Below are 24,624 nucleotides of genomic sequence, written 5' to 3'. Positions count from 1 at the left end.
AGACGAGGAGCAGCCGCCTATCAGAGTTATAAGTGGTACACATGTCAACATATCCGCGTAGAGGATATGAAGGAAGCGTCAGAAATTTTTGTTTGGAGACGCTCCCTTAACCAGCCCCTTTTATTTCACAGCCACAAGCTTCGCGAAATATTTTTCGGCCGACCTAATGTGTTTTTCATCTCTTTCCCTTTAAACGGGGGCTTGCCGCGTGAGCTGTTTTGTACCGGTGTCGGGGCTGGGTCAGTACAGAGGGGAGACCTGCACCGAGGAAGCGGGCAAACGCGGAGAGGTTTTGTACAAAGGGCAGACAGATTATCCCATTAATTACGAGGACAGTGGGGCTTGCATGTGATGGTTCTGTCACCGCGGTGGATCATGATTATCAATGCATCATTGACTAGTTTCCTGCACACAGAATAACCCGCTACTAAGGTAAGAACGGCGCTGAACAACCTGCGCCGGCATCGGCGGCTGTGCTCTATTTATTTCGCTGTTTTAGGGTGCAAACTGAACAAAAAAAAAGCAAGAACACAAAAAAAATCTCGCAACTCGTTTCATTTTCGGACGCTAATGTAGAATCTGACAGTTTTTAATTTAAAAAAGCCAACATCATTTAGCAAAAAAAATGAATGTTTGCCAGAAGTATGGTTATTCCTCTGTCAATCCCGACACACATAGTTTTCCAATATTCTCTTAATTTTTCTCCATTGGCTGACAGATTGAGTAGATTAAATAATTAATAGACGAGAGACAAAAATGTATAATTGATAACAATAGTTGTCAATAACCACCTTTTTTAAGAGGTGCTGATCACAGTGGCGAATAGATTAAAATGTCTATAATGTAACACGGCAAAATTTTCCCGGACGCTCATCTTTTCTCCCCAAAAAAGCAGCCACTATATAAACTGTTGCCAGTACATCTGTAGAGAGATTCCTATATAATGTACGGAAAGGCTGCGAGAATATTGGAAATGAGTATGAAAATTATCCCCATAGGAGTATATATTTAATTTAAATAGATTCCTTATTAAGTAACTATGTAATAGACAATTTTATATCTCCGATATATCTACATAATAGACAATTATCGTTGATATATAATAGACATTCTTCACATCCATGCCATAAAGACAGTATTAGACATTTGCAATACATAATCTATACATCCGTGAAGCAGTATCATAGAATATATTAATATTTACATGACTATATGTTGTTAGATGTACATTTTCTTCAGAGATGTTGGTATTGAGTGCCTTTCGAAACAAGTAACTCTGTGGGAGCTTTTACGCTCCTGTTTTTATTTTTGCACCGTAATCTCTCTTTTGGTGCAATGCAGTCGGCATTTGAGTTTCCCGTTATTATAGTCTATTTTTGTTTAAAATGTGTCCCTTTCTTTCTTTAATGAGCTGGGAGCGGGCCGGAGGATTGTGGGAAGCGCTTCTCCAAACTCAGTTTCTGTTGCTGGGATGTAGGATGGCGGCTTTCGGCTTTCTGAGCTACGAGCAGAGACCGCTCAAACGGCCCAGGCTCGGACCTCCCGATGTCTATCCGCAGGACCCCAAGCAGAAAGAGGTAAGGGCGTTACCTGCCTGCTCACGGCTGAAGGAGAAGCCCGGCCCCCCTCCTCTGTGTCTTCCCCTCCTCTGTCTCTCTCCCCCCCCCCACTATCCCACCACCTTCCCCCCCCCCCCCACTTTTGACTACTGGCGACAGCCGGGAAACTACCCCGTACCCTTTCAGTGCATTCTTATTTCAACACAGTAACTTCCTAAGATGAACCCTGCAATAACATTTGTATTCAGTACTGCTGCAGAGTTTCCGACGGTATCCTCACTTCATGGTACCTAAAGAGAAGGAGTGTTGCAGGTTGAAGGACGTGTTACTTTGTAGCCCCCCCCCCCCCCACCCACCCTATCGCTTTCACCGGAGCCTTGTAAGGTTGCCAGGTTTGGTCGGTGGCACCCTTCCAGATCAAGGAACTTGGCTGCTGGTGTGTTGTCTGAGGTGATGTCTGCTGGATCAGACTTAGAACCTTGCCTCACCACCTGTGTCAGGAGGATGCAGAATTCCTCTTTTGTCCTGTTATAGGGTGTGGAGGCTTTGGAGAGGGCCACCAGGATGCAGTCTGGACCAGAGGCTGTGAGCTACAAGGAGAGGATGGACAAACTTGGCTTGTTTTGTCTGCAGTGTCAGAGAAGGAGGATGAACCCGATAGAAGGGTAATACTCCGGCTTCTGCTGATGCTGCAAGTATTGAGCAACAGACACACACAGAGTGCTGGAGGAACTCAACAAGTCAGGCAGCATCTTTGGGGTCCGGGAGGAATAAGCAGTCAATGACTTGGGCTGTGACACTTCATCAGACTGGAAAGGAAGTTTATAAAAAGTAAGAGAGGAATATATATAATATAGAACCCTTATCTCAGGGTAAAAATGTCAAGTACAGGAGGATATGCATTTAGGTTAAGAGGGGGAACGTTTAAAGGAGATGTGTGGTGCAATTTTTTTTAACGCAGAATGATAGGTGCTCTGAATGGACTGCCAGGAGTAATGGTGGGAGCAAATATGATTGTGGTGTTCAAGAGGCAGTTAGATGGATACAGGAATATACAGGGTGTGGAAGGCAATGAACCATGTACAGGCTGAAGAGATGTAGTTATCTTTGGCATTAAGTTCAGAGCAGACATTGTGGGCTGAAGGCTCTGTTCCTGTGGTTATGAAAGATCCCTTGGTATCATTCTGAGGAATAATAGGAGAGTGTTCTGGCCAAAGTTTAACCCTCATACAACATGAAAGCACTTGTGTAGGTACATGGAGTGTTGAGGCTCCGAGGGCTATGGGACAAGTGGTTGGCATGTACTGGATAGGCTGAATGGCTGTATAGTTCTAGGACCCAATGACGAAAACACTTTATGCAGCTGTTACTGAATTGTGTGTGTGGGAGCTTGCTGTGCATTGATTGGCTACTGGATTTCCCATGTTACACTTCAGAAATACTTAACTGGCCACGGGGTGCTTGTGGTGATGTGAAGGAAGTTGTGTAGATACAAGAGTTTATTCACTGTACCAATGCACATTATTTTGTATGAAAAATGCCATGATTGGACATTTTATTTTGATGCATTTGCAACTCTCCCTAAACCGGGGGTTGTCAACCTGGCTTCCATGGGCCCCTCAGTTAATGATGGGGGTCAATGGCATAAAAGGAGTTTGGGAACCCCTGTCTTAAACTATCAAAGTGCACTTTACTGCCTCTCAAAGCCCACTGTTATTTTGGTAACCCAGCTGGACAACTCATCTCAAAGAAGAAAAACTCTGATCTCAAACCTCTGTTACGTTACGGCTAAACCAACTTATGGCCAAGGTTTCAGGAGTAAACCCTGACTGAAAAATTCAGAGCTGGAGTCCTATATTGACTTCAACACTGCCTGGCAACTTCTGTGACGCCACTGATGCCAAACTCTGTCAGTCTCTGCCATTCCTTTGGATTCATCAGGTGCATGGAGAGGGCGAGTCTGTTGCATGGGCAACAGCTTGCTCTCCATTATTGTACTGCCCTGGCTTGTGTATCATGTAGACAACTAGGATGCAACGTCCGTGGTCACCCCGGCCCAACAGAGGACATCATAGACACTGACTTTATATTCCCAATAACTATTAGTTTGATGGGGATGCAAAGTGCAAGAGGTGTTTTAAAAATTAAAATTAGGGAAATTTAGCAACACATATTTTAAATTGAATATCTGTCTTGTGAAATAGTTTCCGTCCATTTAAAAAATAAGTTGTGTGCATAATGGTGTAGAACGTTACGACATATTTGGTATTAAAAGCTGAATTTTGTTGGTTCGAACGGTGTAAATGTTGGCTTAACTGGAATATTCGAACAGTGACTGAATTGCAATCTAAACAGGTGGTTGGCAACGGTAGTTTTGGCTGTGACAATTGAGCTGGAATGGTTGCCTTTGCTTCTGCCCATCCGATATTTGTGTATTGATATCCAGCAGTGCCCCATTTAGCTGGTGGAGGCAAGAGGAATGTGCAGTGGATTCTGGCTACTTGGGACACATTGGGAGCAGGACATTTTGGCCCAATTAAGCGGCTGCCCAAGTTAGCCAAAGTTTCATGGAAATAGTTAAAATATATAAAAAAAACATGAACTACAGTTTAACTGTGTAACAAATTATGCATTTAAATGAGACACAGAACAAGTTGGAACAGTACCAATGCTACCACTGTCCTATAAATCCATTTATTAGTTCCTAATATTTAGCATTGAAGGACTTCATCCAGTGTATGCTGCCGCCTTCTTTTGATAAACAAAATCAGGGCAGATAACGTGCTGCCTTCATAAAATGTTTTTGATGATTGCATTCTCCAAATTTTCATTTTCATTGTCACATTCAAGATTGTCGAACCCTAGTTCCTAACTTGTTGAAGTAGTGAAATGGTTTCATTTTCACTCTGGGCTGTTTCTGGCATCTCCAAGCTTGAATGCTGAAACTGCAGTGAGCAAAACAGTTCTGAATTGTCTTGCAATGCACATAAAAATTGCTGGTGAACGCAGCAGGCCAGACAGCATCCATAGGAAGAAGCACAGTGGACGTTTCGGGCCGAGACCCTTCGTCAGGACTAACTGAAAGAAGAGATATTGAGAGATTTGAAAGTAGGAGGGGGAGGGGGAGATCCAAAATGATAGGAGAAGACAGGAGGGGGAGGGATGGAGCCAAGAGCTGGACAGGTGATTGGCAAAAGGGAAATGACAGGATCATGGGACAGGAGGTGTAGGGAGAAGGAAAGGGAGAGGGGGATGGGATGGGCAAGGAGTATAGTGAGAGGGACAGAGGGAGAAAAAGAGAGAGAGAAAAAATGTAATAAATAACGGATGGGGTATGAAGGGGAGGTGGGGCATTAACGGAAGTTAGAGAAGTCGATGTTCATGCCATCAGGTTGGGGGCTACCAGATGGAATATAGGTGTTGTTCCTAACTTCCGTTAATGCCCCACCTCCCCTTCATACCCCATCTGTTATTTATTTATTTTATATATATATTTTTTCTCTCTCTTCTCCCTCTGTCCCTCTCACTATACCCCTTGCCCATCCTCTGGGACTCCTCCCTCCCCCTTTTCCTTCTCCCTGGGCTTCCTGTCCCATGATCCTCTCATATATCCTTTGCCAATCACCTGTCCAGCTCTTGGCTCCATCCCTCCCCCTCCTGTCTTCTCCTATCATTTCAGATCTCTCCCTCCTCCTCCCACTTTCAAATCTCTTACTAGCTCTTCTTTCAGTTAGTCCTGACAAAGGGTCTCGGCCCAAAACGTCGACCGTGCTTCTATCTATGGATGCTGTCTGGCCTGCTGTATGTGTGTTGCTTGAAATTCCAGCATCTGCAGATTTCCTTGTGTTTCTGAATTATCTTACTGTTCATTTCTTGCCAACTATCAGTGACAAAAATCTACTGTTTTTTGAACACAAACACACACAACTGATGCTATTTTAAAAGCTGTTAAATAAAAACTAAGCACGGTACAGTATCGTGTATAATGGCCACACAAGTGTATGCGTCTGACGCTAGTTAGAAACTGGCAAAAGTCTCCTGCTCCAATTAAATGGCATAGTGTCCCATATAAAAGAAAGGAATCATGGCTATTTTCTTGATTAGTTTTTGATCTTTAAGAGTTGTCCCTAATAAGTGATCAACCGATGGCCCAATTAACCAGAATTCACTGTATTTCATTGAGGGGTTAGGTTGGTGAGATAGATTTAAAGTAGATTTATAATCGAAGTGTGTCACCATATACTACCTTGAGATTCATTTTCTTGCAGGCATTTCCAACAAAATAAAGAAATGCAATAGAACTTATGAAAAATTACATAAATAGAAACTGGCAAACAATCAATGTGCAAAAGAACAATTGTACAAATAAATACTACTGAGAATGTGAATTGTAGAGTTTTTGAAAATGAGTCTGTAGGTTGTGGAATCAGTTCAGATTTGAGGTAAGTGAAGTTATCCACACTGGTTCATGAGTCGGGGTTGTAGGGTAAGAGGGTGGTAGGGATGGAAAAGGGTGGTATTAGAGAGTCAGAGTCATAGAGAGGTATAGCACAGAAACAGGCCCTTTGGCCCATCTAGTCCATGGCGAACCATTTCAACTGCTACTCCCATCAACCATAGCCCTCCATACCCTCACCATCCATCTACCTATCCAAATTTCTCTTGAACATTGAAACCGAGCTTGCATACACAGCTAGTGCTGTCAGCACATTCCACACTCTCACGAACCTCTAAGTGAAGAAAGCTTCCCCTCATCTTCCCCTAAAACTTTTCACCTTTCACCCTTAACCCGTGTAGTCCCGACCAACCTCAGCGGAAAAAGCCTGCTTGCATTTACCCTATCTATACTCCTCATAATTTTGTATACCTCTATCAAATCTCCCCTCAATCTTCTACATCCCAAGGAATAAAGTCCTAACCTATTCAATCTTTCCTTATAAACTCAGGTCCTCCAGACCCGGCAAAGTCCTTGTAAAGTTTCTCTTTACTTTGTCAATGTTATTTACCTCTTTCCTGTCGGCAGGTGACCAAAACTGCACACAATACTCCAGATTAGGCCTCACCAATGTCTTAAACGACTTCAACATAACATCCCATCTCCTGTACTCAATACATTGATTTATGAAGGCACATGTGCCAAAAGCTTTCTTTACGACTCTATCTACTGATGATGGCACTTACTATGAATTATGGACCTGCATTTGCAGCCCTTGTTCTACTGCACTCCTCAGTGCCCTATCATTCACAGTGTGGGACCTAGCCTGGTTGGTCCTACTGAAGTGCAACACCCTGTACTTGTCTGCATTAAATTCCATCTGCCATCTTTCAGCCTATTTTTCCGGCTCATCCAGATCCTGCTGCAAGCCACGATAGCCTTCCTCGTTGCCCACTACACCCCCTACATGTGCACATGATTCTGGAAGCATCACTGATTGATTTGTCCTCCTGACTGATTTTTTTTTTTTAAAAACACACTTTCTTGTGACTGTTATGTGATTCCATTTTTCCTGCTGTTCATTCAATGTGGATTACAGATCGGTCGCCTGACTACTTTATATATAGTTCATGATCTACAGAAGTTACAATTGTACTTTAATCATAATTATGACAATTTACATGTGCCTATGGGAACATGCATTCAAGGCTTAGCTCATTAAAAGGCCTTGAAATTATATTTTGCAAAATGGATGACAGATGCCTTTGTCTTAAATTCAAATAGCTTCTTTGAATGTTCTTATGATACCTAGCACTTCATTAAAACACCTTCCTGTGATTTTATTTAGAATGATAATTGTAATTTTGTAGGCTATGATTAAAATTTGCTTTAATTTTAGCAGCGACAATGATTTAGGCTTCGCATGTTCTGGGATGTGACTAGGTCAGTTGGATAGCGTGGTGTTTGCATCTGTCTGCTGAGCAAGACAGATGGATATAGATGTCTGTCTGTCTAATATATATCTACATCAACTTGGTGGGTTAATTTTAACTGAGATACATTGTGAAATTCTGATATCATGAGCCATAGGGGAATGTAGGTCAAATCGTTCAAGATTGTCTTTGCTTTTTCACCTGAAGGCTAATGAGAAGTTTGGAGGGGGCTCTCAGCAAAATAGATTGTGAGGAAAAAAAGGCAATTACAGGTGATTTGGAGGAGAAATAGGAAATCTACAGTGCACTTTCCTTTATTTGCAGGTGGCCCAAATTCCTTTCTTATTTTCTTTGAGCTCCAGCTTTGGAAATACATTTTTCTGTATCTATTAGTATGGTGCAAAAGTTTTTATCCTTGAAAAATTTAATGGGAATTTCTGATGAAGATAGATTTCAGATACTAGTTGATTATTGGCTTCAAGACAGATTCTGGAATGTGATAACTGAAACACATCAATACCAAATTATTCTTCTGCATGCTAGTCTTATTTTGGCTTGTTGGGAAATGCAGTTCCTTTTTGATGTATTCCAGTAAAGTAATTATCTTTTTTGCCTCAATGTCATTGTCTCAAGACTTCATTGTGGTCTGCGTCAGTCTTCCAGCTTTGACAGCATAAAGCCGTTTACTTTCTTTCTTTCAAATCTCTTACTAGCTCTTCTTTCAGTTTGTCCTGATGAAGGGTCTCGGCCCGAAACGTCGACTGTACCTCTTTCTATAGATGCTGCCTGGCCTGCTGCGTTCACCAGCAACTTTGATGTGTGTTGCTTGAATTTCCAGCATCTGCAGAATTCCTTGTGTTTACTTTCTTTCTAATTTGCTTCCACATCAAACATGCACTCAGTAGCCACTTTATTAGGTACCTTTTGTACCTAATGCAGTGACCACTGAGTGTATGTTTATGGCCTTCTGCTGTAGCCCATCCAGTCCAAGGTCCAATGTGTTGTCTGTTCCAAGAAATCATCTTCTGCACACTGCTGTTGTAACATTCAGATATTTGAGTTGTGTCACCTTCCTGTCATCTTGAACCAGTCCGGCCATTCTCCTCTGATCTCAATAACAGGGCATTTTCACCCACTGAATTGCTACTCACTAAATGATTTAGAGATTGAATCACTGAATTGTGTGTGTGTGAAGATCTCAGGAGATCAGTTTCTGAGATACTCAAACCACCCTGTCTGTCACTACCAATTATTCCATGGTCAAAGTCATTCCCCCCCCCCCCCCCCCCCCTCCATTCTGATGTCTGGTCTGAACAATGGACTCTTGGCCATGTCTGCATGCTTTTATGCATTAAGTTGCTACCATATGATTGGCTGATTAGATATTTGCGTTAACAAGCAAATGTACCAGAAAAAGGGGGCTGCTAAGTGTTAAGTCAACGAGCCATAAAAAAAAATACATAACCTTAACAGAAGAGTACCAAAGGTCCCTTTATTCTTTTGGCCTTCCCCATCACCCTAACCCTGAGCCTTTGTAAGAAAGAAGAAGTTCGGATGTAGTGCAGACAATTTCTGAAATTGAGTTGGATTTGCAGCTTCTGGTTTAGTGGAAGATTATTTCTGCACTGATTGTGAAATATCTCTGTCTAGGGTGGGATAGTACCACCCTTTGGTTGCATGATCTGGACTTGTGTCCATCTCCTGTGAAGTGAATATGCTTCTACACAGTGTACCTTAAATAATCATTTGGACTATGAACAACTAATAAACCGATGCTGATACCCATTTAAAGTGCCCGACAATCTTGTGGCAAAGCCATTGAAATCTATTCCAAGCAGACATACAATGGGCAACATTCTTCCTTCATTATAATGGTGCTCTTGATATATGATTCGCTGTTCTGAAGATATTACGACACAGACAGTAACAGATGTTTGGTTGTAACTACATAGCAGTAATGCCAGAAAGTGTTATGTATTTTGTATCGGTCAAGTAAATTTGAATGCCTGCTATTCCCTGGGTTAGAATTTCATCTTTGTCGCCGAGAGAAAAGTACTTACTTGTTGTACTTTTTGGAATTGGAGCTGGCAGTGATAGCTTGGAGTTGGTTGGTGGCAGTGTTTTAAGAGGATAAATATTCTGTTTGTTACTACCTGAGTAGTGAAGACGAAATTAACACAATCTGGCCTGATGTTTTTCTTTGAATGGATTGGTTCTGTTGTTCTTTGTCTTGTGGCTCTCTGTGGTGAAAACAAATTTTAGGGTCGCATGCTGCATACATACTTTAAGTTGAGGACATTATCGGTGTTGGACAGTTTCAACAGCTCAGAATTACTTGAGGTCACCCTCCTACCAAATCTACGTTAGTCTTGAAAGCTTGCATTATGTCATCTGCAGTCATAGAACAGAGAACAGTGCAGTATTGGATGGGTCTTTTGACCCATGTGGTTGTGCCAATCTTGATGCTTATTTATACTAAATATATCATCCATACTCCCCCCCCCCGCCCCATTCTCTTCATATTTGCTACTTGCACACCAAGCTGCCTGCTTCTATCGCTTTCCCCTAGAGTAACCTACTCCAGACATGCATCACCCTGCATATTTAAAAAGTACTTGCTCCCCGCATCACTTTTAAACATCCCCTTTTAACCTATGTCAGGATGCTGTTTATTGCCTACATTTCAGTGTTTAACAACATCATTCCTACAGTACTGATCAGAAAGCTACAGAACCTGGGCCTCTGTACCTCCCTCTGCAACTGGACCCTCATCTTCCTAACTGGAAGACTGCAGTCAGTGCGGATTGGAAGTAACATCTCCACCTCGCTGACACTCAACACTGCCAAACCTCAGGGATGGATGTGTGCTTAGGCCACTGCTCTACTCTCTCTACACCCATGGCTGTGTGGCGAGGCACAGCTCCAATGCCACCTATAAATTTGTTGATGATACAACCGTTGTTGGCAGAATCTCAGAAGGAGACACAAGGGTGTACAGGAGTGAGATATCCCAGTTAGTTGAGTGGTGTCGCAGCGACAACCTTACACTCAACATCAGTAAAGCTGATAGTTGCCTTCAGAAAGGGCAAGACGAGGGAACACAAACCAGTCCTCCCAGAGGGATCAGAAGCGGAAAAGGTGAGCAATTTCAAGTTCCTGATTCTTAATATTTCTAAGGACCTAACCTGGTCCTAACATGTCAATGCAGCTATAAAGAAGGCAAGACAGCGGTTATATTTCATTAGGAGTTTGAGGAAATTTGGTATGTTACCTAAAACACTCAGAAATTTCTCCAGATGTACTGTGGAGGGCATCCTAACTGGCTGCATCACCATCTGGTTTGGGAGAGGGAGCTACTGCACAGGATCGAAGTAAGCTGCAGGGTGCTGTAAAATTAGTCAGCTCCATCATGGGCACTAGCCTCCGTAGTATCCAAAATATCTTCAAGGAGTGATGCCACAAAAGGGTGGTGTCCATCATTAAGGACCCGTTCCACCCAGGACCTGCCCACTTCTCATTGTTACCATCAGGAAGGAGGTACAGAAGTCTTGAGGCACACTCTCAGTGATTCAGGAACAGCTTCTTCCCCTCTGCTGTCGGATTTTGAATGGACATTGAACCCTCACTACCTCACTACTTTTTTATTTTTGTTTTTGCCTACTTATTTAATTTAACTATTTAATATATATCCCTTACTCTGATATCAACACCAACCAATGAAGGTGAGCATGCCAGCTTATCAACTTGCATAGACACTTTCACTGCACTATGATCTGAATAAAGCACTTTACCTGCACCTGTACTCTTTTAGCCTTTCCTGTTCAAACTCTTTGTATCCTGGCTGTAGTATTGAAGACTCATTGTCAAGGAACCCACCATCCAGGCCATGCTCTCTCCTCACTACCATTATCGAACAGGAGACCATAAGATACAGGAGCAGAATTGGTCCATTTGGCCCATCTTGTCTGGCTTTTCATTTCATCATGGTTTATGCAGTTTTCCTCTCAGCCCCAATCTCCTGCCTTCTCCCCGTATCCCTTCATGCCCTAACCAATCAAGAATCAATTAACCTCTGTCGTAAGTATACATAAAGACTTGGCCTCCACAGCTCCCTGTAGCAACAAATTCCACAGATTCACCCCTCTCTGGCTAAAGAAGTTCCTCCTCATCTCCGTTCTAAAAGGACGCCCCTCTAGTCTAAGGCTGTGACCTCTGGTCTTAGAACACTTTCACCACAGGAAACATCCTCTCCGCTTCCACTCTATCAAGGCCTTTCACCAATTGGTATGTTTCAGTGAGGTCACCCCTCATTCTTCTGAATTCCAGCGAACACAGGCCCAGAGCCATCAAACGCTTTTCATATGACCAGCCATTCAATCCTGGAGTCATTTTCGTGAACCTCCTTTGAATCCTCTGCAATGTCAGCATATCCTTTCTAAGGTAAGGCACCCAAAACTGCTGCCAGTACTCCATGTGAGGCCTCATCAGTGCTTTATGAAGTCTCAACATTATATCCTTGAAGGTGCAGGAACCATGGGTTCCACACCACCACGTCCAGGAGCAGTTATTACCCTCGTCCATCAAGCTTCTGAACCAGTGTTGATAACTTCATTCACTTCAGGTCTAAACTGATTCCACAACCTACAGGCTCATTTTCAAGGACTCTGCAACTCGTGTTCTCACTTATTTATTTTTGTGCATGATTTTTCTTCTGCTCATTGGTTGTTCTATTGTATTTCGTTATTTTCCTATAAATGCCTGTCAGAAAGTGAATCTCGAGATAGTATGTGCTGACATATACATGACTTTGACTTTGATTCATGCTTCAATACAAGCCAAGCTGGTCGAGTTAAATTCCAAAATACGCATTTATTACGTGATGTGGAATATTGGCCAGGACCGAGTTTAAGAGCCATGGGGTAATGTTGTATCTCTGTAAAACTCTGGTTAGACAACACTTGGAATGTTGTGTTCAGTTTTGGTCATCTCCTTATTGTGCCTTTAATGAAAATGGCAGGGAAAGGAAGTTCGAAATTCTTTATTAAAGCACTTATTGTAAAAAGGGAAACAGAAGGGAAGAAACTAATTGTATTGGCTTAACGTTAGTCATGGGAAAATGTTGGAAATATTTTAAAAGGTATGGAAAGAAAAGTGAAAATAGAATCATCCTGGTTTATGGGAAAGAAAATCATCGGTTGATTTATTGGAATTTTTGGAGAAGTTGTATGTGCTTTTCCAAAGGGAACAGGTGGTTGTGCTAAGATTTTCAGAAGGCCTTTCATAAGGTGAGGCATCAAAGATGATTGCAAAAAATAATATCTCATGGTGTAGGAGGTAACATATTGTTGTGGGTAGAAGGTTGGCTGGCTAACAGGGAACAGAGTAGGCATAAATTAGTCTTTTTCTTGTTGATGTGATATCCAGGATTGTATACCACAGATGAGACCATTCTCAGGTTGGAGGAGTAACACCTCATATTCTGTTTGGGCAGCTTCCAACCTGATGGCATGAACATAGATTTCTCTAACTTCTGGTAGTTTCTCTGCACCTTCTCTCTTCCATCCCCTGTTCCAGTTCCACTCACACCTGTGCTTTCTTGCCTATCACCTCCCTCTGGTGCTCCTCCTCCTTCCCTTTTTCCCCAATGGTCCCCTTTCTTTAGCCCTTTGCCTTTTCCACCTATCACCTCCCAACTTCTCACTTCACCCCCTCTCCACTACCAACCCACCTTCCCCCTCGTGTGACTTCACCAATCATCTTCTAGCTTGTACTACTTCTCTAGCTTGTACTACTTCTGTCTCTTATTCTGGCTTCTCTTCCCCCCCCCCCCCCCCCCACCCCCCACCTCCTTTCCAGGACTTGGTGCTTGAGAATCAACTTTTAATATTTATATAAATGACTTGGATGAAGTCACACAGTTTGTTTCATATTTAGTGTATGATTACTAAAGTTTTTGCACGCAGTATGTTTGCTAAAGACAGATGGGAACATAAATTGGAAAGAGGACAAGTGGAATGAACTGCGGGGAAAAAGATGGTTTTTCATTTTGTCAGCAAACTGTCTTTAAAAAATAACGGCATTCAGAGCTCAATAACCTAAGTGCTTCAAATGCAGGATGTTAGTATGCAGGTACATTCTGTGATTTGGAAAGCTGACAGGACAATGTCATTCGTGACTGAGGAGTTAAATACTTGTACGGAAGTTTTGCTTTGGCTATGTAAGTGTTGGTGGGACCTAGAGTGTTGTGTACAGTATCGGTATCCTTGTCTATGGAAGGTTGTAAAAGTATTTCAAGGAATTCGGAAACCCAAGATTCTGCAGATGCTGGAAATCCAGAGTAGCACACGCAAAATACTGGAGGAGCTCAGCAGGCCAGGCAGCGTTCTCTGACTTATGGTAATTTTTCTCCCTCCCCCTTCCCTGTTCTTACATTTTTCACTCTGGCTCTCCTCTTGCTATTTCTCACCTGCTCCTGGTGCCTTTCCTCCTTCCCTTTCTCCCATAATCCACTGTCCTCTCCTCTCAGATTCCTCCTCCCAACCCTTCACCTTTTCCACCTATCATTCCCAATGTCTTACTACTTCCTCAATCTCCCAACCACTTAGCTTCAGCTATCACCTCTAGCTTACACTCCTTCCCCTTCCCCACCTTATTCTGGTTTCTTCCCCTTTCTTTTCCGGTCCTGATGAAGGGCCTGAGCATGAATTGTCAACTCTTTGTTCATTTCCGTAGATGCTGCTGTACCTGCTGAATATGTGCTACTGAAGCAATTCAGAAGATATTTATTAGACTATTAACTGGAATAGGTAGGTTTTCCAATAAGCAAAGCTTGGGAAGGCTAGATTGCTATTTTGGTCATAAGCTATGTCTTGACTGAAATGAACCATGGTCTGAGAGCTATTGATAAGGTAGACGTGGGAGAATCTAGAACTAGGATTCAATGTTTAAAAAAAAAGTAAGTGATTCTCCATTTAGGACATAAATGAGATGAATCTTTCTTGCAAGGAGAAACTTTATTCCTCCAGGAATAATGGAAAAAGAATCCTTGATTTTTTTTTAGCTAGAGGAGATGTACTTTCGATGAAGGTTTAAAACGATGAAGGTAGGAAATGTAGAGTTAAGGTTAATTGGATTCAAATTGATCTTAGCAATTAGTGGCAGATTTGTTTTGAGGGGCCAAATGGACATTTGGTACTTATTTGCACGTCTCTGACTAGTAGCTTGGACCACCACGGACAAAGATATCATGGTACTGGAACATGTGGATGCAAGGCACACATGATATTAACTTGGAGTTTCTGTATTTCGCTGGTCTTCCATCGCTGCTGGATCCAAATCCTGGCACACCCCTACCAAACAGCTCTGCAGAAGCACTGTGGTGATTATTGAAAGAAGTCACTACCAGGGCAGTAAAAGCTGTCCTTAGCTGCTATGAAATATAAATAACTTCAACTCTTGCTTGATGTTCGTGCAGGAGAATGAATGTGACATTAAGTAGGACGTCAAAATAATCAGTATTGTGTGTGCTTGTCTGGCAATTTTGACAGAGAACTGTCCTAAGATGTTTCCAGGAGGAAACGAGGTGGCCGGTAATGAAAAGACCTAGTGGGGCTGACGAAACTCTGAAGGGCCTTAATGAGGAGAAATTGGAAGGGGGGTGTTGGGTGAATTCCAGAACTCTGTGGCTTTGATGATTAGTGGTGGAGTGAATGGGTGCATGAGGTTACCAGCTGAGCACCAGTAAATTTTAAATGGTATGTAATGTACCGGAAGGCTGGAAATTGCTCCTGTCTGTGGTAGGGAGGCAATGTTAGCATTCACTTTTGAGAGGACTAAAATACAAAAGAATGGATTTGATGCTGAAGCTTTATAAGGCATTGGTCAGACTGCATGTGGAATAGTATGAGTCGTTTTGGGCCCTTTGTCTAAGAAAAGATGTGCTGGCATTGAAGATGGTCCAGAGGAGGGTCACGAGAATAACCCTGGGAATGAAAGCGTTAACATACGAGGAGTGTTTGATGGCTCTGAGGCATGTACACGCTGGGTTTCGAACAATGAGGGGAGATATCATTGAAACCTATCAAATATTGAAAGACCTAGACAATGGATGTTTCATATAGTGGGGAAGTCTAGGACCAGAGAGCACAGCCTCAGAATAGAGGGATGTCCCTTTAGAACAGAGATGATGAGGAATTTTCTTAGGTAGAGGGTGCTAAATCTGTTGAATTCATTGCCACAGATGGCTGTGGAGGCCAAATCATACTGTATGTTTAAAGCGGAGATTGATAGATTCTTGATTAGCAAGGATGTCAAAGGTTATGGGGAGAAGGCAGGAGAATGGGGTGGAGAGGGATTTAAAAAAAAATCAGCCATGATAGAATGGTTGTGCACCTGATGGGTTGAATGGCCTAATTCTTCTCCTATGTCTTATGGTCTTGTGCTTAAGTGGCTGAACCTCACAGCTCCTTAAAGGTATTGGCTTGAATAATGAGCAACATGCCGCCCTGCTGGCCAAGTCTCTCTGTTGGTCTGTTCATGATCATCTGACTGTGCTATTTGCTGTGATTGATATCAATGTCTGTTCACGATGGACCAATTGTAGGTGCCTTTGGCGGATGATTAAATAGTATTGGTCAGTAATACTTTCTCCAGCTTGTGTGAGAGAGAACCATTTCCTGTCACAAGCTTTTTGGACGACTGTTGGGGATTGGTTTGAGAAGTCCCAAATGCACCAGCGGAATCTAATGATCTTGCGGGCTGCTCGCTTGTTTGAATTGCATAGGACGAGCATAAAGGGTTCTGTGTAAATCCGTGATAGTGGAAACTGCTCCCATCACTGTGTGCTACTGAATACACTGTGGGTTCTGAGGGAGCATTGCATTGTCCTTCTGATGAGGCATTTATATCAAGGGTAGATGATATTAAAGATCCCAGGCATGTTTTGATATCCTGGTTGATTTTTGGCCCCGAAGCAATCGCACCTAATGCGTGAAGGATGCTATTTGTGGGTGCTTACTCTTACACAAGTTGCCTGCCTCATCTTCACCATTGCAAACGATTAGAATCGTGTGCATGATGTGAACTTTGTTTTTAGACAGCAATACCGTGCAAGATGCAAACATTACAACCAGTTGTAAAGTAGTGCAAAGGATGAATAACAAGGCAGTGTTGATTCATAAATCTGAAGGCTGTGGGGAAGAAGCTGTTGTTAAAATATTGGGTGTGGGTGCTCAGGCTGCTATCCCTCCCCCAGTGGTAGTAAGGTGAAGAGGGCATGGCACGGATGGCAAGGGTCTTGATGATGGGTGCCACCTTTTTGAAGATGTCGATGACGGGGAGGGTTGTGCCTATGACAGAATTGGCTGACTCTACAACCTTGTGATCCTGGTCATTGTAGCCTTTGTACCAGGCTGTGATACAACTCACCAGAAAGCTCTCCACTGTGCAGCTTTAGAAATTTGCCAGAGCCTTTGGTGTTTGACCATGGTCATGACTGCAGAGGGAGCAGAGCACTGTGTTACGATCACATCCTTGTGGTGCGCCGATGTCGATTGTTATTACACATTTAAACTGACTGTGGTCTCCCAATGAGCAAGTCACTTCAGTGATTTTTGCAGAGACCCAATGGTCTGAAAGATGCTACACCCAGTAAACGTGTAGCCTTTTTTTATTGGTCGAAGATTCCACTGTTAATAACTGCCTTTAGGCAGTTGGCGCGTGGCCAAGTGGTTAAGGCGTTCGTCTAGTGATTCGAAGGTCTCAAGTTCGAGCCTTGGCTGAGGCAGCGTGTGTGTCCTTGAGCACTATATATATATATATATAGTGTGTGTGTGTGTATATATATGTATATAGTGTGTGTGTATATATATGTATGCATGTGTATGTGCGTGACTTGACTTAAACTGTCTACTTCCATTGACCTGCACTGGGACCATAGCCCTCCATATCCCTACTATCCATGTACCTATCCAAACTTCCTCAAATGTTGAAATTGAGCTCACATGCACCACTTGTGCTGGCAGCTCATTCCACACTCTCACGGTCCTCTGAGTGAAGAAGTTTTCCCTCTTGTTCTCCTTAAACTTTCACCTTTCATCCTTAACCCATGACCCCTAGTTGTAGGCCCCCCCCAAACCTCAGAGGAAAAAAGACTGCTTGCGTTTACCCAATCTATACCTCCCAACGTTTTATATACCTCTACGAACTCTTCTCTTAGTCTTCTATGTTCCAAGGAATGAAGTCCTAACCTATTTAATCTTTCCATGTATTCTTCTATATTATGTATTGCATTGAACTGCTGCTGCTAAGTTAACAAAGTTCATGACACATGCCGGTGATAATAAACCTGATTCTGATTCTAACTCAGCTCCTCAAGATCTGGCAACATCTTTGTAAACATACTGTAAAATCATTTTTTTCCTCTACTCCCTGCCTTTGAAGTGAGCCATTAAAATTATTAACCAAATATTTTGCAAAGGGGCAGTAGAAACAATAAAGTGATGCCTCAGAAAGGACCCCATCACGCAGGACATGCCTTCTCAAATTTTGCGACATGCAGTATGCCAGTGATATTAAGTCTGGGTTCTGATCCCCAAACCGATGTTCCTCAGCAGTAGTAGTTCCAGTAAAACACCGATTAAAGCACTTCATTTGTGCTTGTGCTAAATGAAGGGAAAGTAGGTCAGTGTTTTTTAATGACACGCACTGAATCATCCTGATTTTAAACAGCCATGTGCTATTTTTCACCTCTAGCTCCTGGAGTAGACAATAGTTGGTTTAGACAAACTGTTTAAGGAACTTTACAGGGTAGGACCTGCACAGTGAATGGTAGGGAATTGAGTCGTGCCATAGAACAGAAGGATCTGGGAATACAGATCCATAATTCCTTGAAAGTGATGTCTCGGGTAGATAAGGTCGTAAGGAGAACTTTCGGCACATTGGCCTTCATAAATCAGAATACTGAGTACAACAGTGGGGATGTTATGTAAAGTTGTATAAGTTGGTGAGGCTTAATTTGGAGTCTTATGTGCAGCTCAGGTCACCTACCTACAGGAAAGGTATTAATGAGCATCTCCTGGAAAAATATCAATAAGATCAAAAGGGGAATCAATAAGTTTGAAAAAGTACAGAAAAAAAATTACAAGGATGTTCCTAGGTCTTGAGTTCGAAGTAAGTTTATTATCAAAGTGTATATATGTCACCGTATACAACCCTGAGATTCAGTTTCTGGTGGGCATAATCAATAAATCCATAATAGAATAATAACCATAACAGAATCAATGAAAAACTACACCAACTCAGGTGATCGACCAGTGTGTAAAAGACAACAATCTGTGCAAATACAAAATGAAAGAAATAATAATAAATAAGTAAACAATAAATATTGAGAGCATGAGATGAAGAGTCCTTGAAAGTAAACCTGTAGGTTGTAGGATCATTTCAGTGATGGGGCGACTGAAGTTGAGTGAAGTTATCCCTTTTGGTTCAAGAGCCTGATGGTTGGGGCATGGTGACTATTTCTGAACCTGGTGGTGTGAGGTCTGAGGCTCCTGTACCACTCGCTGATGGCAGCAGCGAGAAGAGAGCGTGTCTTCAGTGGTGGGGGTCTCTGATGATGTATTCTGATTTCCTGTGACAACATTTCATGTAGGTTGCTCAAATAAAGACCTGAATTATAGGAAAAAGTTGAATATATTAGGACTTTGTTCCCTGGAGGGTAGGAAAATGAGGGGAGATTTGCTAGAGGTTGGGGATTATAGAGGGTAAATTCCAGCAGGCCTTTTCCACGGAGGTTGGGTGAGACTGGAACTAGAGGTCATGGGTTAAGGGTGAAAGTTGAAATGTTTGAGGGGAACTTGAGGGAGTTTTTTCCACTCAGAGGGTGGTGAGAGTGTGAGATGAGCTCCCAGTGGAATTGGTGGATGCGGGTGTGAAGAGAAATTTGATAAGAGTGTGGATGGGAGGGGTATGAAGGACTGAGATTCAGGTGCAGGTCCATGGGACTAGATGGGCCAGAGGGACTGTTTATGTTCTGTGGTGCTCTGTGACCCTATAAAGTTTTGCCTACTTCTAGGTAAGTTGTTGGAAGAGGTCTTGGCCACATTGTCACTTTGGAGTTGGAAGCTTGTGAGTTTGAGCCCCACGACAAAGTGCCTGAGCTCAGAACTCCAGGCTTGGACAGCAGAACGTTGTCCAGTGAATTGCACAAAAACACGGGGGAGCTTGGCACGTCAGGCTGCTCCTGTGGAGAGAAGTGGAGTGCCATCATTTTGTGCTTGAACCTTTCATCTGGACTGGAGGGTAGCGGGGAGATGGACAATATGAAGGGATGAGTCAGTGGTAAGGAAGCAAATTCAATGTTAGCCTTCATTGCGAAATGACGAGAATATAAAAGCGAGGATGTAATACCGAGGTTTCAAGGCATTGATCAGACCACACTAAGAGTATTGTGAGCAGTTTTTTTTTTGGGCATCTGATTTGAAAAGGATATGCTGGTATCGGAGAGAGCCCAGAGGAGGTTCATGAGAATGATTTTGGGAATTAAAGTGTTAATGTATAGGGAGCATTTGATGGCTCTAGTTTAGAAGGATAAGGTGGGGGAATCTCATTGAAACCTATTGACTATTGAAAGGCTAGATAGAGTGGACATGGAGAGGATGCCCTTGTAGTAGGGGAGTCAGGCAGCACAGCCTCAGAATAGAGAGATGCCAATTTAGAACCGAGATGAGGAGGAATTTCTTTGGCCGAGGGTTGTGAATCTGTGGAATTTATTGGCACAGATGGCTGTGCAAGCCAATTCATTGGATATTTTTAAAGCTGAGGTTGATAGGTTCTTGATTAGTCACGGCGGCCAAGGTTACGGGGCGAGGGCAGGAGACTGGGTTTGAGAGGGATGATAAGTCAACTGTGATGGACCTGCAGAGCAGATTTAATGGGTTGAATGGCCTAATTCTGCTCCTCTGTCTGATGGACATCAACAAACTTGGTTTCTGATTTCCTTGAATTGAAATTTCAGCATCCAAATGGCATTGAATTGCTGCACATAACCTGCTTCTGTTAAGAGGAGGTACTTCCACACGCCCGAGACATCAGAACCTAGTTTGAGTTTGCCCCAGTTTGTTCGATGCATAACCTTGGATTTGTAGTTTCAAGAATGGCGTTGAGAGGGATGATAAATCTTCATGATGGAATGGCAGAGCAGACTCCACAAGCTGAATGGCCCAATCCTGCCCCTGTGTCATATGGGTGGAGCTGGCAGGCACGAGGTGGAACCAGGTGAGAAGGCACGAGGGTCAGGTGGAGAAGGGGAGATTAAGGATTGTGCCAGAGGCTGGGAAGTGAAGAAGGGCTGAAGATGATGGAATCTGACAGGACAGGAGGTGGGGAGGGCTGATGGGAGTAGGAGGTGAAGAGCTACAGCGGGAAGAGTGAGTGGGTAAAGGGTAGATGGAGCGGGTGGAGGAGGGGAAACAGACAGGGGTGAAGGTGCTAGGTAGACAAGATGAAACTTTATTTATCCCAAAGGAAATCATTGTTGCAATGTTGCTCAGTCAGAAATGTATATTTTAAGATATAAAATGTATGCATTGAGGCATGAAAAAATACAAAATGTGCATTTGAAAAGTAATAGTGCAAAATACAGATGTGCAATTAAACCATATACTTATGGAGGAGCAGTTACAGTCTCATAGCTACAGGGAGAAAAGATCTCCTGTGACGTTCATTGGTGCACCTCGTCGGTGGAATCAGCCTGTTACTGAAGGTGCTCCTCTGTTTGTCCGGTGTGTCATGGAGGGGGTGAGAGGGGTTGTCCATAATGCTCCGTAGCTTCTGCAGCATCCTCCCCTCAGACACCACCACCAGGGAATCCAGTTCCACCCCCAGAACAGAACCAGCCTCGCTGAGGAGCTTGTCGATCTTCTTGGCGTCAGCTGCTCTCACCCTGCTGCCCCAGCAGATTACAGCGTAGAATAGAACGCTGGCCACCACTGAGTGCTGCAGATGTTGAATGGGAAGGGGGAGGGGGTGGAAAGAGAAGGAGGCAGTTTACTGGAAATAGGAGACCACTCGGACGGGATAAACCTATCACTTGCCAGCTCCTGCTCCACCCCTTCCCTCCACCTCGTTATACTGGTGATCTCCCCTCTATCGTTCAGTCCAAATGAAGGGTCTTGAGCTGGTGCGTTGACTGTCCATATTGTTGCCTGACCTGTTCAATTCCTCCGGCTATATTTGCTTGTGGCTCCAGATTCTGTCATCTACGGTCTCTTGTGTCCCTGTTGCTGAGAGAATGATGCACTGTTGGAGGTGTCGCCTTTCAGGCAGGATGTTAGATTAAGGTCTCGCTGATGCCCTTGGAGTTGGAGTAGGTTCTGAATTACAATTTGTCCGTGTTGCCAGGTGATTGCCAGTACAGATTCAGAATCAGATTTATTATCACTGATATATGTTGTGAAATTTATTTTCTGTGGTAGCAGTACAGTGAAAAAAAAATTATAAGTTACAACAAAAATTAGAGTCCAAAAGAAGAATAATGAGGTGGTGTCCCTGCAGCACTACAGGTTGTGTGGGTCTACTGTGTACAGATTGGCTTGACTGTAGTGTTCAGTTAACCAGTTCAAGGCTTTTTCACCCCCCCCACCACATAATACCATCTAAATCCTGGTAAATGTCCCAAGATGTACACTCAGTGCCACTTTAACCTTTTTAAGTACACTTATACTCCTGCTCGTTAATACAATTTCTAATCAGCCAATCATTGGCAGCAACTCAATGCATAAAAGCATGCAGATATGGTCAAGAGGTTCAGTTATTGTTCAGACCAAACATCAGAATGGGGAAGAAATGTGATCTAAGCGACTTTGGCCATGGAATGATTGTTGGTGCCAGATGGGGTGGTTTGAGTATCTCAGAAACTGCTGATCTCCTAGGATATTCAGGAACGGTGTGGAAAAACAAAAAAAAAATTCCAGTGAGTGGTAATTCTGTGGTCGAAAACGCCTTGTTAATGGGAGAGGTCAGAGGAGAATGTCCAGTCTGGTTCAAGGTGACTGTAACTCAAATAACCATGTGCTACAAAAGTGGGGTGCAGAGGAGCATTTCTGATTGCACAACACACTGAACCTTGAAGTGGATGGGCTATAGCAGCAGAAAACCATGAATATTATTCAGTGGCCCTTGTATTAGGTACAGGAGGTACCTAATAAAGTGGCCATTGAGTGTATATTGGGAGCATAATGAATGTGTCTGGAAATTAGATGCGGCGGGGGTGCAGTGCTGGGCACTTGGCCCTCAGATCTGCTTCACCATTTAGTTACATTTTTGTTGCTCTTACTGTAACCTCACTTCTGCACCTGCTGTCTAACCCTGGTAACCTTTCACCCCTTATCTACTTCAGCTCTTTACCATTTCCACTTATTACCTCCAGCTTCTCACTTCCTTCCCCCCCACCCACACGATTTCCCCCTCTTTTAGTCTGACCTATCACCTTCTAGCTTCTACTCTTCTCCTTCCACTCACCACCTTATTCTGGCATCTTCCCCCTTTGTTTCCAGTACTGGTGAAGGGTCTTTGCCTGAAACGGTGGCTTTTTAATCTTCTCCAAAGATGCTGCATGACCTGTGTGTGTGTTCTCGATCCCTTATCGACCTCTGCCTTCAATGTATTGATGCCTTTTTAACCCTTTGACAAAAGGAAATCATCTCTTACGATCTTGAGTGAAGAGATTGTCGTAGAAAAGTTCTGATGCTGGGCCACTTGGCATCATTCATATAAGGAGTTATCCTTTCTGCTTATTTTGCATGTTATTTGGAATGGGTTTATTACTGTCACATGTACTAAGATGCAGTGAAAAGCTTGTCTTTCATACTGTTCACACACATCAGATTATTGCACAGTGCGTTGAAGTGTGCCAAGTTAAACCAATAACTACAGAATGAAATATGGAACAACATAGACCCTTTGGCCCATGATTTGGGCCAATCTTTTAACTTGCTCCATGATCAATGTAACCTATGGTTACATCATGTGGGCACGTGGCCAAGTGGTTAAGACATTGGACTAGCTACCTGAAGGTCGTGATTTCGAGCCCCAGCCGAGGGAACGTGTTGTGTCCTTGAGCAAAGCACTTAATCACACATTGCTCTGCGACAACACTGGTGCCAAGCTGTATGGGTCCTAATGCCCTTCCCTTGGACAACGTTGGTCTCGTGGAGAGGGGAGACTTGCAGCATGGGCAACTGTTGGTCTTCCATACAACCTTGCCCAGAGTGAAGACTTTCCAGGTGCAGATCCATGGTCTTGCAAGACTAACGGATGCCTTTACATTTACTACGGCACCCCCCCATGCTTTCCTCCTTAAAATTATGCCCTCTCGTATTAGCAAATGCTACCCTTGGCAAAAGGTGCTGTAATGGCTGTCACTGTAGATGCCACTTTATAAATAATGAAGTGTAAAAACTACTAAAAAGGTGCAGTGCTGGTAAATGATAAAATGCAAGATCACAGAGAAGTAGACTGTGAGGCTAAGAGTCCATCTTACCGTACAAGGGGTCTGTTGAAATTTGCATTAGCAAGCAGGTGTGTAGGTGTACCTAATAAAGTTAAAGTGGCCACAGGGTGTACATCTTGGGACATTTACCTGCAGGATAGAGGATGTCCTTGAGCCTGGTGGTAATTTCTTTCAGACTTTTGTATCTTTTGCTTTGTGGGAGAGGGGAAAGAGTGAATGTCTGGGGTGGGTTGGGGTCTTTGATTATGCTGGCTGTTTTACTGAGGCAGCGAGAAGTACAGAGTGCACGGAGGGGAGACTTGTTGGGATGGATGAAGCATATTTCCAACTCATTTAGTACTTTTAAAGAAATTTGCAAAGGTCCCCATTTCTCTGAGTCACTTTCTGCACTGCTGTAGATCTGTTATCAGAGCACATAGATGGCCACTTCCAAGTCCCCAAAAGAATTCCTATAACGTGCAATGAAAATAAATGACTGCAGTTTGGTTTGAGACTGGTGATTTAGATGGAAATGTTGCTTAGGAGATCAACAAAGCTTCCCAAATTGTAAGCAGCACAACCAAATGGTTTTTAATGTCCATGTACATCATCAGCTGTGTTGGAAAAAGTATAATTTATTCTCCAAGCCTCAGGATAGAGGGACGTCCATTTAAAACAGTGATGGAGAGAAATTTCTTTAGCAGAGGG

The 24,624-nt window shown here is 43.1% G+C and overlaps 1 protein-coding gene across 4 annotated transcripts in view; it reads left to right on the top strand.

The window, feature by feature from the left end:
- Positions 1 to 238: 238 nt before the first annotated feature.
- Positions 239 to 24,624, top strand: part of LOC140196181 (mediator of RNA polymerase II transcription subunit 12-like protein) — a 720,072-nt gene continuing 695,686 nt past the window's right edge. For all 4 annotated transcript variants that reach the window (XM_072254957.1, XM_072254955.1, XM_072254956.1 and 1 more), the window contains exons 1-2: positions 239 to 432; positions 1,412 to 1,577. In XM_072254957.1, the coding sequence (XP_072111058.1) occupies positions 1,479 to 1,577 (99 nt within the window). In that variant the 5' untranslated portion in view covers positions 239 to 432; positions 1,412 to 1,478. The remainder of the gene's footprint in view (positions 433 to 1,411; positions 1,578 to 24,624) is intronic.

Source organism: Mobula birostris, chromosome 4 (assembly GCF_030028105.1).
Source record: "Mobula birostris isolate sMobBir1 chromosome 4, sMobBir1.hap1, whole genome shotgun sequence".
NCBI classification, from domain to species: Eukaryota; Metazoa; Chordata; class Chondrichthyes; order Myliobatiformes; family Myliobatidae; genus Mobula; species Mobula birostris.
Note: the sequence above shows the minus strand (reverse complement) of the source record. Positions and strands in the feature narration are given on the sequence as shown.